A 16,248-nucleotide genomic window follows, 5' to 3' on the forward strand; every position below is an offset into this window, starting at 1 on the left:
TATCAGAATCTATCCTGAAGTGGCTTGCTCGAGGTCACGTTGCAAATTTATGGCAGTGTTGGAAATAGAATCCTGCTCCCCTTGGGAAATCAAGGGACTCAATTTGGGACCAAACAGAAATATATGGAAAATAGATTTTTTTTTCTTTTGCTAGACTGTTGAAAATCCAGGGTTGGAATCAGTGATTATGTAACAAAGGGGAAATTACATATTGGCATGTGAGCGTTTGACTCTGAAATAGGCCAAATTCTGCTCTCAGTTACATCAATGTGAAGGCAAAGTAATGCCACTGAAGTATGTAGTTACTCTGAATGTATTGTGTTATAACTGAGATCAGATTTTAGTTCAAGTGTGGGGAGGGGTGCAGAATCTCCTCAGTTACATGCTGTGATTCTGGAGTATTGCCACTGATGACAGTGAAATTTAATCCAGACTACCACCAATGTAACATAAGAACCTGGCCCTGCAGTCTAAATGGGCCAATTTAAATGTCCTTTGACTCTCTGCTGATTTGGCCATCAGTCTTCACTCAACATTTCTCACAATCTGCATGTCAGTTACCAGTGCTCTGTCATTCCTCTGCCTATGTGCTACGGAACTGGATGCCCCTCTCCAATGGCTATACAATCCAAGAGGGGTGACTAAAACACAATCAGTCCATGCAAAAAAACTGACTGGGCTGTGCTAAAGATAAGGAGCTAAGATGCAGAGTGGACTAACTAAGGTGCTGGACTATAACATCATATGGCACTTAACGTTTTACCAGGTAATCCTGACTCCTAGAGTTAGAAACTTTGGCTGTAGGACAAGCAAGCATTAGCAAGGCTTCAAGATGATGCCACGTGCACTATGTACATTACTGGCTGCTGCTGCTGCTACTGGAAGGAGTGTATGGCCAGCTGTCATCAGAATTCTGTCAGTATGGACGGTTTGGGGGAAAGCGTCCAGCTTGGATTTTAATCACTCAGCTGCACGGAAGCCTCATGCCTCATGTAGCCAGTGGTGGAGCAGTGAAGCTGTAGTTTTTGCTGTGCTCTTCTGAGGAGAGCTTGGCTGTGTTTAACTCTCTGTCACAGCAGCAACAACTTAACCAGAACAAAACCTAGCAATGCAAGTCAGTTTCACAGAAGCCAGCAGCAGCTTAAATGGAAGCAGAGAGAGGCTGGATTTTACACTTGTAACTTGCACAGAAACAACGACTTTCACTGAAGTAGTGGAAGACGAGGAGTGGGGATCCTTCTACTATTCCTTTAAGGTACAGACAGCATGCTTTACTGTTCTCACCTGCTTGCAGCTCTCTGCATTTTCAGTAGCTTGGTGGTGGGTGTGTGTGTGTGAGACTCAGATTATTTATTAAAAGCTTCATACTGTGAGTTTATGCCTAAAATTTGTGATTGTCTTTGTAAGGACTATTTCCTGTATCAGGCAGTTATTGAGGGGCCCGATGTAATTGAAGCCCTAAAAGGTCTTTAATCATGCATGATAGCATGGTGCTGCATTCCTATGATTGCTATGTCGTTATACAGATTTTTTTTCATCTCAGTAGCTTTTTATTGGAATTAAGTCTCTTAGCTAAACTCTGTATTACAACTATCACCTGAATCTGTAGGGTTTGCTATCAATTATCTATCAGCCCCAGCAACATGTTGTACACAGACAAGTAAAGTTGTTTCTAATCAGGAGTGGTGCTGGCTGACTTTTGGGGGCTCTGTAGGAGAGGAAAAGCTTGTTTTTAAGACTGTGGCAAGCATGGCAGTGAAAGGGATGTTGAGAAGGAGCTCATAAGAATGAATGCATTTTGTCAAGTGCAGCTCTGTTTTTTCCAGCTCTGTACCATGTGAATGTAGGGAACAGGTTGCGCGGTGTGAAATAATGAATGACATCCTTAATTTAGATTGCTTTGGCTGTTGTCATCCTTATACAGCACTTAAGTTCAGGCTGCATACATGCCATGCTTCTGTTATGGTAGATACGTGGTATCAGTCAAGTTCCCAGGATAAAATATGTAAGTAGAAATATATGCAGTATTGTGGAAGACAGGGTATTTCTACCTTTGAAAGTGATCTCTGTGCTGTCATGAATTCAGACAAGTAGATTGAGGTACTCGTTTAGATGATGATGAATGAGATATAGTTGGATATGTTCAGGGACAGATTCTGATCGCTGACAGACCAGTGTAGAGCTGGTGTAACTCCAGTGAAGTCAGTGGAATTATTCTAAATTTCCACTAGTGTACAAGAGATTGGACTGTATCCTTCCTGTACATCCTGGTAGGCTGCCCTGCAGCCAGGAGCCCAGGCTCGCTATCAGTCTACCAGGTGGGCTGCTCAAGAGTCTGGCTGGCGAGTGGGCAGGAAACCAGGCAGGTTTGCACTGGAATTTCATCAGAACAGTCACAGTCTTGCAGACCATTTAAATTTCATCCAAGTGGCCTCGTCCATCAGAATGCATCCGAAGAAGTGGGCTGTAGTCCACAAAAGCTTATGCTCTAATAAATTTGTTAGTCTCTAAGGTGCCACAAGTACTCCTGTTCCTTCTGTTGGAAAACTTCCAACCAGCTCTAGTCCTTTGACCTCTTCCTTTGATTAGCTGTAAATAGGTATGGTAAATACTGATGTAAGGCGAACTGAGACTTAATGGTTTGTAAAAATGAGATTCCTGGTCATAAGGTGATATGAAGGAGGCAGGTTAGAGCAGAGGATTGAGACTCAGGAGGCCGACGTTCTATTCCTTACCCAGTAACAGCCTGTGCCTGTGACCTTTGCCAGGTCATTCTGCACATCATTTCCCCCATTAAGAGAGACCCAGAGGAAAGACACTGGATAAGTGCAAAGTGTTCTTACACACCTGTCTCAGGAGACATTATATCAATGGCCAAACTGGCATATTGTTCTCTGGAGTGCTGTGTCCAGTAGTGGAAGTACGGACACTGGCATCATAACTGTACAGAAGAGTCACTGAATGCCTCCCTGCTCCCTTGTTCAGCAGTATTTGAATTTCTTCCACATAAGACAATTACGCTTTAGATCTTTAAGGGCAAAATCCCAGCCCCATTGAATTCAGGGGAGTTTTGCCATTGACATCAGTGAGGCCAGGATTTCACCCTAATTCTCCTTTTTCATTTTTTTCTGGTTGACAAAGCATCTCTCCTACTCAAAGTAACAAGCATCTTCCTTTATAGACTAGCTGCTTGGCCAGCACTAGCAGAGAATAGCAGCAGAGAACTTGCCTGCTAAAACTTCCTTATAAAATATCCATCCTAGATACAGACATCATGACCCTTGTCTTCGTTTTTCTGAAAGGTGTTGAATCCATCCGCTCATTCAGTGCGGAAGATCCTACAGTGGAGTCTGTGGGTAAGATGGGCCAATACATCTCAAAATATACATGGAGGCCCATTCTCAGCATAGTCACATCACTGCTACGCTTAAGTCTTGCAGTTGTACAGGTAAAAATATCTATGAAAGCGCAATTGTGACATCTATTCAGGTTCCTTTCTTCTTTGTCACCCTGTTTCTTCCGCAGAGCCTGATTATTTACGTTTAGTATGAATTTAATAATCAGTAATTCAACAGCACCAGTCCCTGGTTAAACTTTAATACTATGCAATGATCAGTGCAGGGAAAAGTGTAGTGACAGGATTCCCTAGTTCACCCCACCTATAGTCCCTTCTCTGCTTTATATCCACTCCTCATATCTCAGGAAGTCCAAAGTGGAACTTAACATGCAAAGTTTGAATTGGCCGTTACATGCCATAGATTGTCTGGGGGTTCCATTTGGATAATATACAGAATCATGGTGGGGCAGGGAACACAGCAGTGGGACATGCCCTGAACTATGTAACCATGCTGACTTTTCCTCATCCAGGTTACTAATTACAGATTCTAAGTGGAGGACAAGAAACCACCCTGTCTTTCCCCCAGACAAACTACTAGAAGAGAACAGATCTCCTTCAGGTGACATTTAGGCCCATATCCTCAAAGATATTTAGGAGCTTAACTCACATTGATTACAATGGCACTTACTTAGGTACCTAAATAACTTGTGAGAATCTCGGCTTCAGCTCTTAGCAGCTAGCCTAATACATTGCCTTCAAACCAGACTACTCCAGAATTTCTTTACAAAGTGGTAGGCTATTATATTCTTGTAAATTAACAACTCTTATCTAATGACAATCACCTTCTTCTTCTCTGGCATTGCCACATATGTAATCAGAAAGTTCTTGGAACTATAAAAAAGTTTTTTCTTAATTCTTTCCCCTGCAAGGAAAAGGGTGCATGGCACTTACCACGTATTTGTATAATTTCCCACGATGCAAATGCAAACATGCATAGGTTACTTAAGTACGATATATAAGCAGAAAAAAATGTTTTGTATGGTGTGACTGAGGTCCCAGGGGAGCCACACTGAGGTTACTCAATTAGGGCAAACTGTAAAGAATGGGACAGACAATCTCCAAAGCTTGTGGATATTCCAATACTTAGATTTACCAAGTCAGCAAAAAACAGCTATAGTACCTTATTGGTTATCCAGAAGCCAAAACACAGTTCCCTTAAAGCAACCCAGCCTTGGGCTTACACCTAGACACCCAAGTCAAATATGATGAGGATTACTGAAAATCGTATTCATCCTATAAGAAAGTTCTACCAATCCCAAAGGATCAGGCACATTACCTCCCAGGTTAATGAGTATTTCTGATCTTACCCAAATACACGCTTATGGCCCATTCTCATTCATTAAACTAAAATTTATTTAAAAAGAAAGAGCATTGGTTAAAGACCAATATACATACAGACATGAGTGCAGTTTTGAGATTAGTTTCATAGTAGAGATGGCAAGCTTTGTAGTTGCAAAAAGTTCTTTCAGAATTAGTCCATAGGTTATAGTCCAATGTTCATATTCAGGGTGATCAAGGTGAGACTGGAGATCTCAGTCTTATGACTCAAGCTTCCTTGGCATAAAGCATCAATCAGATCTGAGATAAAAAGGATCAGGACCGAAGGGGTTTTTTTTTTATACAGTTTCAGGTTTTCTCTTAATAGCTCAGAGTCCTTTGGTGAACAATAGGCAATCATTGAGACTTTGAAGTAGACCTATTTCCTAAGCATCACCAGTGATTAGCTACACTGATTAACATAAAACAATTGCCTGTTTCCCACCATTTGCAAGTGATTTGCTATACATTTCAAAGAGATCAATACAGTGATCTCACTCTATTTACAGTTCATTTAAATCTTAAGATCTCATTTTGAGCTCTGAATTAACAGAATACAGCATAGACAGGTACTATTTGATTACATTGTTAACTTCTAACAATGTATATGTAAACACAAACATTATCTTCCAGTATGTCCCTAAAGGTTGAATTTGGGTCATTTATCCTGCAGGGTGATTTCTGGCCATGTGTCGCATACGGGTTGTTTCAAAATCAGAATAAACAATGAAATATGCAAATCATTTCCAGGTGCTATAAATGAAACAAAATAGTATACATAGGATTGGGACTTGGGAGACACAGGTTCAATTCCTGGTTCTGACCCTGGTTTGTGGGGTGACTTTGGGCAAGTCACTTCACCTCTCTGTGCCTCAGTTTCTCCATCTGTAAAATGGGGATAATGATACAGACCTCCTTTATAAAGTACTTTGAGATCTCTGGATGAGAAGTGTTCTGTAAGAGCTAGGTGGCATTATGTTTGTTCTATCATTGTTACTATGATTCTGCTAAGTTATTTATATCATCTATGTGGGCAGGAATATGCTTCACTTCCTTGAAAAGGAGCTAAACCCAGTCAATTAGTGAGAACTGCTTCAACAGTGGGATGGGCAGGATTGGGCACAGATTTTGGTTTTTGAATTATGAATTTAGATGAATCACTGAATCATTTGTGGTTTATTGATATGGTTTATTCATCATCCAATTCTTAATGTCGATGTAACTCTCCTGAAACATGCATCAATATCAAGAGATAGACAAGGAAAGAGTCCCCTAAGTATTTGATAAACCCCTCAATTATCATAATGGCAATAGACATTACTAGCATGAGTTATACATTAATAGGCCCAAACCTCTTATGGTAAGGAACCGCATCAAAAACAATGAGTGACCTGCTGGGGAAAGAAAATTAAACAATTCGATTCAGGAACAAATTTCAGTGAAGTGCTAAAATGTCAAAGTAGGGTGCAATGGGTGTGCCCAGAAACAACATCAATGTACTCCCTGTATCCCTGAAAAAAAGTGGGGGAAGCACATTTGGGAGGCTGTGTTATCTCATGGACAGAACCCTGGACCAGAGGCTACAACTCCAGAGTTCTAATCCTGGTTCTGCCCATCAGTCTTGGTGTGACTTTTGTCAAGTCACTTTTGATTCTTGGTCTCTCAGTCTGTGAACGGTGGTGATGACATATATACCTAGTTCATGGGCATTGTCAGAATAAATTAGTTTATGTTTATACAGCACTTTGAAAGTGCTAAGTAATAGTGAAAGTATTGATGCATTGAAATACTTTATTTCCATGTATGCTGCTGTGTATGTTTGTGCATACATGTGAATGTGGATTTCTGCAGGAGCAATAGGTACAAGGGAATTTTTCTGAGGGCACTTGTTAACCAGGATTGACAATTTCATTACAGATTAAATGCAGTTGTGACATGTGGGCTAGATTCCTTTATACTAATCTACACACTTTAGACCTGCTTACACTTACTCACACATCGGTAACATAACTATAAGATGGACCATTGACTGATCCAGTATATCTCTATTAGCTAATTTTCTATAAATGCAGAAATTATGTAATTATTCCTTGAACACTCACTACATGAAAAGGTAAATAAGGAAAAAGAAATGCTGCTTAGTTGCTGACATTCAGAAATGTAACAAAAAGAACAGGAGTACTTGTGGCACCTAGAGACTAACAAATTTATTTGAGCATAAGCTTTCGTGGGTTACATCCCACTTCTTCGGATGTTATCCTTTTCCTGAAGGGTGCCTGTGTGAAGGGGTGGGGATGGGTAAATCATCCAGCTGGAGTAAGGCTGTCCCCATTTACTGTCCATCTCCTCCCCAAACACAGCAGAGTGGCACTTCTGAGCTAGATATTGTGAAAATGACATTGTTGACATCTATTATTGATAGAAATTTCTGTCTTTCTATTCCAATCACATCCTGCCATGTGAGACAAAATGCCAGATGTTGTTTTAGTTGTTAGTGGAGAAAAAGCAGCAGCTCTCACACAGTATATGTACTGCCTTTGTCTAGACCATGCTGGGGGCAAATAGAGCGAAGGCCATTCATTTTAATTAGAGCATCACCAAAAGGCAAATACCAGCCTTACAGCTTCCAAAAGTACTCAGAGTAATCAAGTTATGCATTTTTCTTTTGAGAGGCACCCTGGTCCAATGGGCGGGTCATTGGACTGGCAGTCAGGAGCCCTGGCTCCTATTCCCAGCTCTGTCACTGACCTGATGTGGGTTCTTGGGCAAGTCGCTTCACTTCTGTGCCCCCAGGTATAAAATGGGGATAATGATACCTACGCTCCCTTGTAAAACACACTGAGCAGATTCAAATGCTGTACAGTAGAAGAGCTAACGTACTTCCAAAATAGCCACAATGATCCATATGAGGCTTGGTCCTGCAGTCTTCATCCAGTCAAAACTCCCTGAAGTCAAATGGAGTTTTGTCTGAATAAAAAATGCAGGATAAAGCCAATTTCAGCATTCCTCTTGTTTCCGATGCAATTTTCTAATTTGGTTCATGGGCAAAGGTTGTTCTTAATCGTAAAGTAAATTAGCAAAATATTCATATCAGCTTCAGGTGACAAATACTGCCACATTCCAACTCCAGTCATCTCATAGAGCAGTGGTAGTTACGATAGATTACAAACATCCATGAGCTCCTGACTGCCATGCTCAGCTCTACCACTGATTGGTTTTGTGACCATGACCATGTCACTTAATTAAATTGTGTACCCATCTGTAAGCAGTGGCTGAGAATACATACCTTCCTCAAAGTGATGTTGTGCTGATTAATTACAGCAGTCACCATTTACAAAATTACCATTTGCCAAGAGTTGCCATGCTGTGGTATGGGAGACAACCCATCTCCTGCTCCTTCCCCCCCGCCTTTTTTAAAGAATAAGTAGTAATTGACATCTGTTGGGAAATAATTACTTTTTAATGGAGACCACTGTAAGTGATGTGTGAATAATTTTCAGAATCTTAGCTGGAAGTTGCTGTACAAGTATTTTTGTTAAAAAGCAAACAAGTAAATTAAATGAAATTTAAATAATCTATGTTTATACATCATTAGCATGGTAAGCATAGAGCCAGATGCTGCCCTGGATCGCATTGATGTCAGTGGGGTGCAGTTTTGAATGAAGGCCGAAGTCAGCCTGCAAAGGCTATGATAATTAAAACAGGTCATTGTTGATCCTTAATTCATATTAGTGCACCTCTTCTGTTTTCTCTCAGTGATGTAAATCCCTGCTGGACTGAAGAATGGAAGACTTATTTCTTGATTCGATTCCTTTGAGTAATCTTAATGTTAGGCAACTATTCCCTTTTGTATTCATCTTTCATTTAACTGAGTTATTATCTGTGTGTGGGTAGTTCTGTTGTCCATTTCCATAGAATACTGAATTACATGCAGTCAGGTATTGCTTCTTAATTAAGCAAGATAGGATTTATATGGTATTGGTTCTTCTTACGCTGAATGTGTTTTGTACTCCAGATGAATGGGCCACATTATCTTAAAATCCACGTTTATTTCTTCCGGCAAAACCTCAAGAAGATTTTAGTGACAAAGGCCCCGATTCTGCTCTCACCGTCACCAGCATAAAGTCATTGATTTCTGAGGAAATATTCCTGACTTGCACCACTGAAAGGGAGACCGCAGATGGTCTCATTCATAGTTCACATCACTTCCCAGCAAGAAACACTATCCTGAACTCATCCCTTGTGTCAATCTCTTTCCCTCAGTGACAAATGTGAGCTACTATGTAAAGGTTACTTTTCAGCAACAAACATCATGGCAAGGTATAAAGAAAACAAATTGTAACTAGGGAATTAAAAAGCAGGGAACTGGACTCAGGGTCACCGGAACCTTCCCAAAGGTGGGGGGCCAGGGGCTCCCATCCCCTGGGGCTCTGCCCCCAGAAGCGGGGGATCCTGGGGGCAGTCAGGGAGGAGGGGGTGGTTGGATGGGGTGGAGGTTCTGGAGGGCGGTCAAGGGGTGAGGAACAAGGAGGGTTGGGAGTGAAAGTCCCAGGGAGGCCTGTGCCGCCTGTCAGGGGGCAGGGATGTAGATAGGGGTTAGGAGGGCAGTCAGGGGACAGGGAGCAGGGGGAGTTGGATAAGGGGGTGGGGTCCCGGGAGGCAGTTACGGGTGGGGGGTCCTGGGAGGGGGTGATCAGGGGACGAGGAGCAGAGGGAGGTTGGATAGGGGGTGGGAGTCCTGGGGAGCTTGTCAGGGGGTGGGGGTGTGGATAGGGGTCGGGACAGTCAGGGGACAAGGAGCAGGGGTGTTGGGTAGGGGGCAGTCAGGGGACTAGGAGCGGGGGTGGGGTTGGATGGGTTGGGGATTCTGTGGGGGGCAGTCAGGGGGCAGGAAGTGGGAGGGGGCAGAGGCCAGGCTGTTTGGGGAGGCACAGCCTCCCTACTCGGCCCCCTCCACACAGTTGTGCAACCCCGATGTGGCCCTCAGGCCAAAAAGTTTGCCCATCCCTGGCCTAGGAACTGCCTGAATTTTAACATTATCATTAGGGTTAAAATCCGGACCAGCTACACTTTTGTAACAGTGGGAATTGTGTGAGTAGAGAGGCTGGGAAGATTAGATCACTATATTTTGTTGTTACCACATTTTAATAACTTGTTTCATTAAGATCCTGCAATACATCCTGACCAGACAAGTTATATACTATGAAAAGTTCACTCCAGTATGAATGGGACTGCAGTTAACAGCCAGCATATTAAGAGACGCTGTCAAAGAACAGCGCGATCCTTCTTTGGAGTACAATCTACTTGTCATGGGCAACGTCATAAGTGGCAAGGTTTTTGTGAATGAACTGTTGTGTAAATGCTACGTCTGCTCTCCATTTTAATCTCATTAAACACCAGGTTCAGTACTTCTTAAAACTAAGAACTGAGCAGCATGGGTATTAAAGGAAAAAAACATGATCTTTGTGCTCCCCAATGACTGAAAGAAGTTTTACTAAAAAGTGGGGGTGGACGCAGAAATTGTATCCATATCTCAGCATGAGCAAATAGGTTAAAAAAAAAAAAAACCAGTTTGCATACACAGGCATCTTTCTCTCCCTCACACGTCCTTCACTTTTGTTGCTCAATCTTTGAGGTATTGAAAGGTTTAGGTAACCTTTCTTTCATTTCTATTATTTTTACACATACTACCTCTAGGGGGCATTTTGCCATTATGTATTTCTCTGAATAGCAATATTCCACTGACTAGTACCATATGGCAATGTTCTTTTTTTAGTCTTAGTGCCCTCCTCTTATATAATGAGTTGATTTTTATGATGTACTTGCATGACCCATACTTGCTTGGGTTAGAAAGCAAAGCATTTTATTCCTCTAGTTTCTTCAAGGAGCCCATCTGTAAATTTGTTTTCTACAGTCAGACAGACTTAATGGTCCACTAGAGCAACATAAGAAAACTGAAGGTTACTTCCCATTTCAGTGATACTTGATGATATGCTTCTGATGGCTTTGTGAAATTATTACCCCTACCCCACACACTTAGCTGCTATCAAATTAAAACCAGGACTTCACTGTTCCATTTTTTAAAAAACACTGCTGCATTTTAACATTTTCTGATGAAAAATAGACTTTTTGGATTAAGTGAAAAATCAATTGTCAACTCCTATTTAAATCCCATTGTATTAATTCCAAGCCTGCTTGTTATAGCTAAGTCTTCATCACCTTGTTTAACCCAAGCCGCTTTCACCCACCCACTGATCCATTTACTTGGTTTCTTTTTTTCCCTCCCCCATGCAGACAGAGCAGCTGGTTACTCTTTGGATTCTCTTTATTGTCACAGTTGCTGGAAACTCCATCGTGCTGCTCTCTACGTGGAAGAGGAAGAGGAAATCCCGAATGACCTTTTTTGTAACACAGTTAGCCATCACAGGTATTGTCTGGGAAGGGGGATATGGACCGGGGTGAGGGGTAGGGTTAAGATCAGCAGTTTTCATTACTTTGATATGAAAATGCAAGATGAAAGGTGAATAATTCCGTTTCCATGTAGACTAAAGACTTCTCTTGAGGGCAAATTCAGCCCTGGAGTAAGCAGGTACAACTCTATTGAATTCAATGCAATATCTATTTGAACTAGGCTTGAATTTGGTCCTTGATCTAAAAAGACACTCCACTAGCTGTGATGGACACAGGTGCCAATTTGACAGCTTAATGGAGGCTTATCTGGGAGTCTAAATTTGTGCCACTTCCCAGTTCCCAGGTGTCATCACAGACCTGTTTATATTACACTGGATTAGAATGAGGCTCCAGTGCCCTTCTGCTAAAACCTTTTAAAAGACTAATATCCCTATATGTATGCATACGCTGCTGCAAGAGAACAGCTTCCTATCTGCAAAATCAGGGGTTCTGTTTTGTCATAAAAATGTGTATGTAGAAGTGCTAATGGGAGGAGGGAGGCACTGTTTTAAAGACTCCTAGTGACTGCAGTGGGCTTTGCATCAGGCCCTAAATGTATAAAGAAAGTTGATAGGAAATCAGTGTTTGGTAAAGTAGTAAGCATGCCAGATAAGAAGGAAATCAAACCATGACAATGAAAAGTGCAGATATGGTCCACACCTGTGTCTAAAGAAGACTCTTCCGTGGCCTTCGGAATGTCTGGATTGAAGGTATTTAAAAAAAAAAAAAAAAAAACCTCCAGTGAGAATAGAACCAGAACCCATAAAAAAGTCCTCCCAATAATCCCTTCTACAAAATGATGCAAGTTGACGTTTGCGCTATATTTATCATCATATGCAGCATATATTTCAGGAACAATAAAACATTTCCGATAAAGAACAAACTCATATGTTCCCATGCCCAATGACTTTGCAGCCATCCTTAGGATTCAGAGATGCAGTTTTTGTTTAAACTAGAAAAGTAACTGCACAGCTTCCTCAGCCTCTTACCCCCTCACTTTACAAGTAAATGAATTCCTGCTAAATGGGGAAGTAGAGGGGGGCTAGATTCTCTCCTCTCCTAGAGCTCTGCTTGGCACAGAAGTGAGTGAAGGATCAAAGAGTTCATTACTGCTCCCTGATTCTGAGAGCCGGCCCATCCTGCATGTGATTTAGAGCAGCCCAGCAGCAGCTCTAAGTTGCACCACTGGTGTAACATTCTTAATGCACCTTATGCCAATGAAGGACAGATGTTGCGCAGCTCTGCTCCACCATGCCATGCCTCCAGAACACATCCCATCTGCCAGGAACTCTTCAGGTTTGGAAATGGGAACACTTGTACCAGCAGGGAGTTTCCTTCTCTCGCTTAGATTAGATATCTAGATTAGATAGCTGAGTGGTGCAAAGGGGCCAGCCTGTAACTCTGTTGACAAGCTGGGCCAAGGATTTTTACAAGCCAAGGAAGCAAATGTTTGTGGTAGTTCCTTTGTACAATACTGACAGATTATTACTGCTGTTAATTTCATAGGAGTCATCCATAATGAAAGATTTTGTTTATCACTCTTTTTAAGGATGCGTCAGCAGCATTTTTCATGAGAAAGCCTCTCCTTTCAAGGAGATACGAGCATGGGAGGCTGGGAGCAAGCGCTGGAAGCTCCCTAGAAGTGGGAGGCCATGCCCCCTGCTGTGCCCTGAGGCCCGCCCCTGCTCAGCCTCCTCCCCTGAGGTCCCACCCCGCTAGCCACCGGGGCAGAGAGATGCGAGCGGCAGGTGGGTGGGAGCCTTGGGGGAAGGGGAGGAGTGGGGAGGGGGAGTGAGGGCAGGGTCTTGGGGGGGGAGGGGAAGAGGCAGGCCAGGAAGAGAAGCAGCACAGGCAGAGGAGTGGCCGACACGCCTCTAGTTGCGGCCTCTTTTACCTGGCACCCATGGATAAGAGGATACTGTACTTATAGTAGTGCTGAGATCAGTGCTTCATTTGTAATGAAAGAGGTGCTGGGGCTATGAATTGTCACGCCCTGGCACAAATTTAGCACTTGCTGAGATGCCCCAATCAAGGCTTGAGACCTGTCGTGCTAAGCATTGTACAAATAAGCAGGAGAGAGAGTTCCTGCCCCACAGAGTTCAACCTCTAGGGTTAAGACACACCAGGTGGAAAAAAACAGACAAAGGAGTGGCAGGATGGGAGGAGGGAGGATGGGGCAAAAGTCAGTGAAGCATGCTTTGCAAAATCAATTGATAGTCTCTGTTTATTACCTGACTACTCATTATGGGATAGCAGTGTCTTGTAGACATCTTGGCAAAGGAACATCTGTAGGAGAGATTTAAAGGAGGAGAAGGTGCTGGCCCTCACCTGTAAGGGGCAGCACAGGAAGGCTGGCATTGTTGTCAGAGCAAAGGCAGGCATCAGCACTGTAATACAATATGAAGCCCCTTAGGAACACTAGATGAAGGGCGTTATCCTAAAGACAAACTTCCTGTTTGATGCAGTAGAAAAGGAGGAGCTAGTGAAAGGATGCAAATAGATGGGTGACCTGACTGGAGCAATGAGCCAGGATGATAGTCCCAATGGCAGCATCTTGATTGGACTTAAGGAGGGGAAAACTGGAGGAACCTGGGCCTGAGAGGTGGAGATTACAGAAGTTGCGGTACAAGACAAAGGCACAAACAAGAGCTTTGACAGTGTGGAGAGACAAAAGGGTATATCTTTGGAATGTTGTGGATGAAAGTTAGGGTATGTCTACACTACAAAATGGAAGTGACATAACTTACTTTGGCATACAGATGCCATAGTAATTATGCTGCTTGTGCGTGTCTACACTTTACTCCTTGTAGAGGTGACTGGTGAAAGTGTTCATAGGTGTCTGAAGAGAATTCAGTAGCCAGACAATAATATTAGCTGTGAACACATTAGAAGGGGACAAGGGTTAGAAGTTAAGCAGCTGAAGTTAGCTTATTGTTTCAGAGGGAAAGGACATCTTATTCTTCTCTGCAAAGAGAGTAGAGTAAAGATTAAAATTCAAGAGGTTAAGTTTAGACTCAAACCCTCTTGAGGTCAGGAGGGTGTGGTGCACACAATCTCTGATCCTTCAAAGGTTTGCCCATTCCTAACATTAACCCTCAAGCTAACTTTTCAAAATCAAACCCTATAAGTGCTCACATACATTCAACCGCTTGTTTCCCCTTACATCGCAGCAGTACTCTTTGAAAACACAGCTGGAACTCAGGTCTGCAATTTAAAGCAAACTGTCATAAGCTAGGAACAGTTTAGTCCTTTAGACTAGAGTTGACTTTCATTTTATGATGCAGGAGCCAGATCTTTAAGTTTAATTTATTCACATCCAGACCCTGGATTGAGTCCCTGTGATTCTTTTGGAGTGAAGAAATGGCATTAATTAATGTAGGCATTTAACTTTGATGCTGTTGGTTTTTTTCAAAGATATCAGGGCACATAAAAACTCAGCTGTAGTCAACATGCGCTTATACCACACTATGAATGGTATTCAGTGTATTATGAAAAACAATGGCTCATCACATCATTTTGAGACATGCCAGTAGGTGGTACACATTCAGATCCTGTAAGATAGAACCTGAATTGCTAATCTTCTAGCAAAAGAGGTTTCTGCTTATTCAACATTACTACTTTGTTCCGTTTCTGGATTCTTAAAATATTTATTGTTTGTGCTCCTGTGGAGGTGGAAAGTGGATTTTGCTTTACTACTGCAGTTATTTCCAAGCTTTATTTTTTTATCCTCAACTGTGGCTGGGTGCATGGTTAGGAGAATGTGTCCTTTAATTATCTGAGCAAAACAATAAAATGAATAGAGGGAATAGAAACAACAACATGTGTCATCCTTCGTACCTGGCTAGTTAATGAGCAATGTTGTGCCTGACAGTGAGCTGCTATACCAGACACAAGAGTGGGAATAAACTAATTAGAGCTCTTCCTCCACCCGCCCCCCAAAATCCAGTGGTTCACGTTGCTTGGGGACTTGCAAATTCACAGAAATGAGACTCAAACTGGACCTCTCCGAGGCCCCACTTGAACAAGCTACTTAAAGATGTCTGAGGTCCTGTTGACTTAAAATGGAACTACTCAGATGGGTATTCCTTCAGCAAAACTTTAAACATGTGCTTAAGTCCATCCCTATTGAGCAAAGCATATGCTTAACTTTAAGCCCCTCTGACGTTAGATTAGAGTTAAGGATATACTTAAATGCTGTGCTGAACTGAGGTATTAATCCTTAGGCCTCAGCTGATTGAACCAGGAGGAGCTGTACTAAGCTCATACGTAATTTACTCTATTGTATCCTGTTCTCTTTATATTTGTTATCAAACATAGGACATGATTCTGCTCTCATAAATCAGGAGTACCGCCATTGAAATCAACAAATTTACACCAGAGTACCGCCATTGAAATCAACAAATTTACACCAGGGTAAAACTAAGGTGAGGAGTGAATTAGGGCTATAGTGTAATTACATTTATAAAAATATTTACCATTTTCCTTCCTCTAGAAGCTGACTTGCAATATATTGTGCAGGTAGCTTTAAGATTAAGACTTGTATCCTAAGAGACAATCCAGCGCTCACATGACAAAGCGGTTTTTAAATACTAGCATTTATTTGTAACTGGACTGTAGATATTAAATCTTGGACAGTACAATGCGAATGTAGTTTGAATGGGGTGCTATTGATTTGTATCAGAGCAGATGATGAGAAGCAATTTGTAAAGCAGTCTTTGCACAAACTGATACTGAATATTTTTTCTTTAAAAGCGCTTGCCCAATTTACAATAGCACAGTCCCAGCAATGCTGCTTTAAAGTGTTAATGAATTACAGTGTTTCTGGAGAATAATTATTCCCTGAATTTAGATTAGTTTACCCAACCCTACCAAATGAGAGCTTTTGGGAGCTCTTTTCTTATTCCGCTGCTCTGATAGTTGACAAATGTGTCTCTTTGTGTCAATAGCAGAGCTGGACAAATGATGCTATTTCTCAGATAAATTATTCATCTAATTTTCCATCATTTGACCAACTCTATAACACAGCTGACAAATAGCACGTTATTTGTCTATCATTCAACCAGCTCTTGATACTAGTGATAACA

General features: G+C 41.9%; 1 protein-coding gene across 1 annotated transcript in view; it reads left to right on the forward strand.

Annotated features, from left to right (window-relative positions):
* The first annotated feature begins 1,081 nt into the window (after window positions 1-1,081).
* The window catches only part of NPSR1 (neuropeptide S receptor 1), a 103,804-nt gene continuing 88,637 nt past the window's right edge, over window positions 1,082-16,248 (forward strand). The window contains exons 1-2 of the mRNA XM_034761177.1: window positions 1,082-1,255; window positions 11,009-11,141. Of these exons, the coding sequence (XP_034617068.1) occupies window positions 1,109-1,255; window positions 11,009-11,141 (280 nt within the window). The 5' untranslated portion in view covers window positions 1,082-1,108. The remainder of the gene's footprint in view (window positions 1,256-11,008; window positions 11,142-16,248) is intronic.

The sequence above is a fragment of the Trachemys scripta genome, chromosome 2, assembly GCF_013100865.1.
Source record: "Trachemys scripta elegans isolate TJP31775 chromosome 2, CAS_Tse_1.0, whole genome shotgun sequence".
NCBI classification, from domain to species: Eukaryota; Metazoa; Chordata; order Testudines; family Emydidae; genus Trachemys; species Trachemys scripta.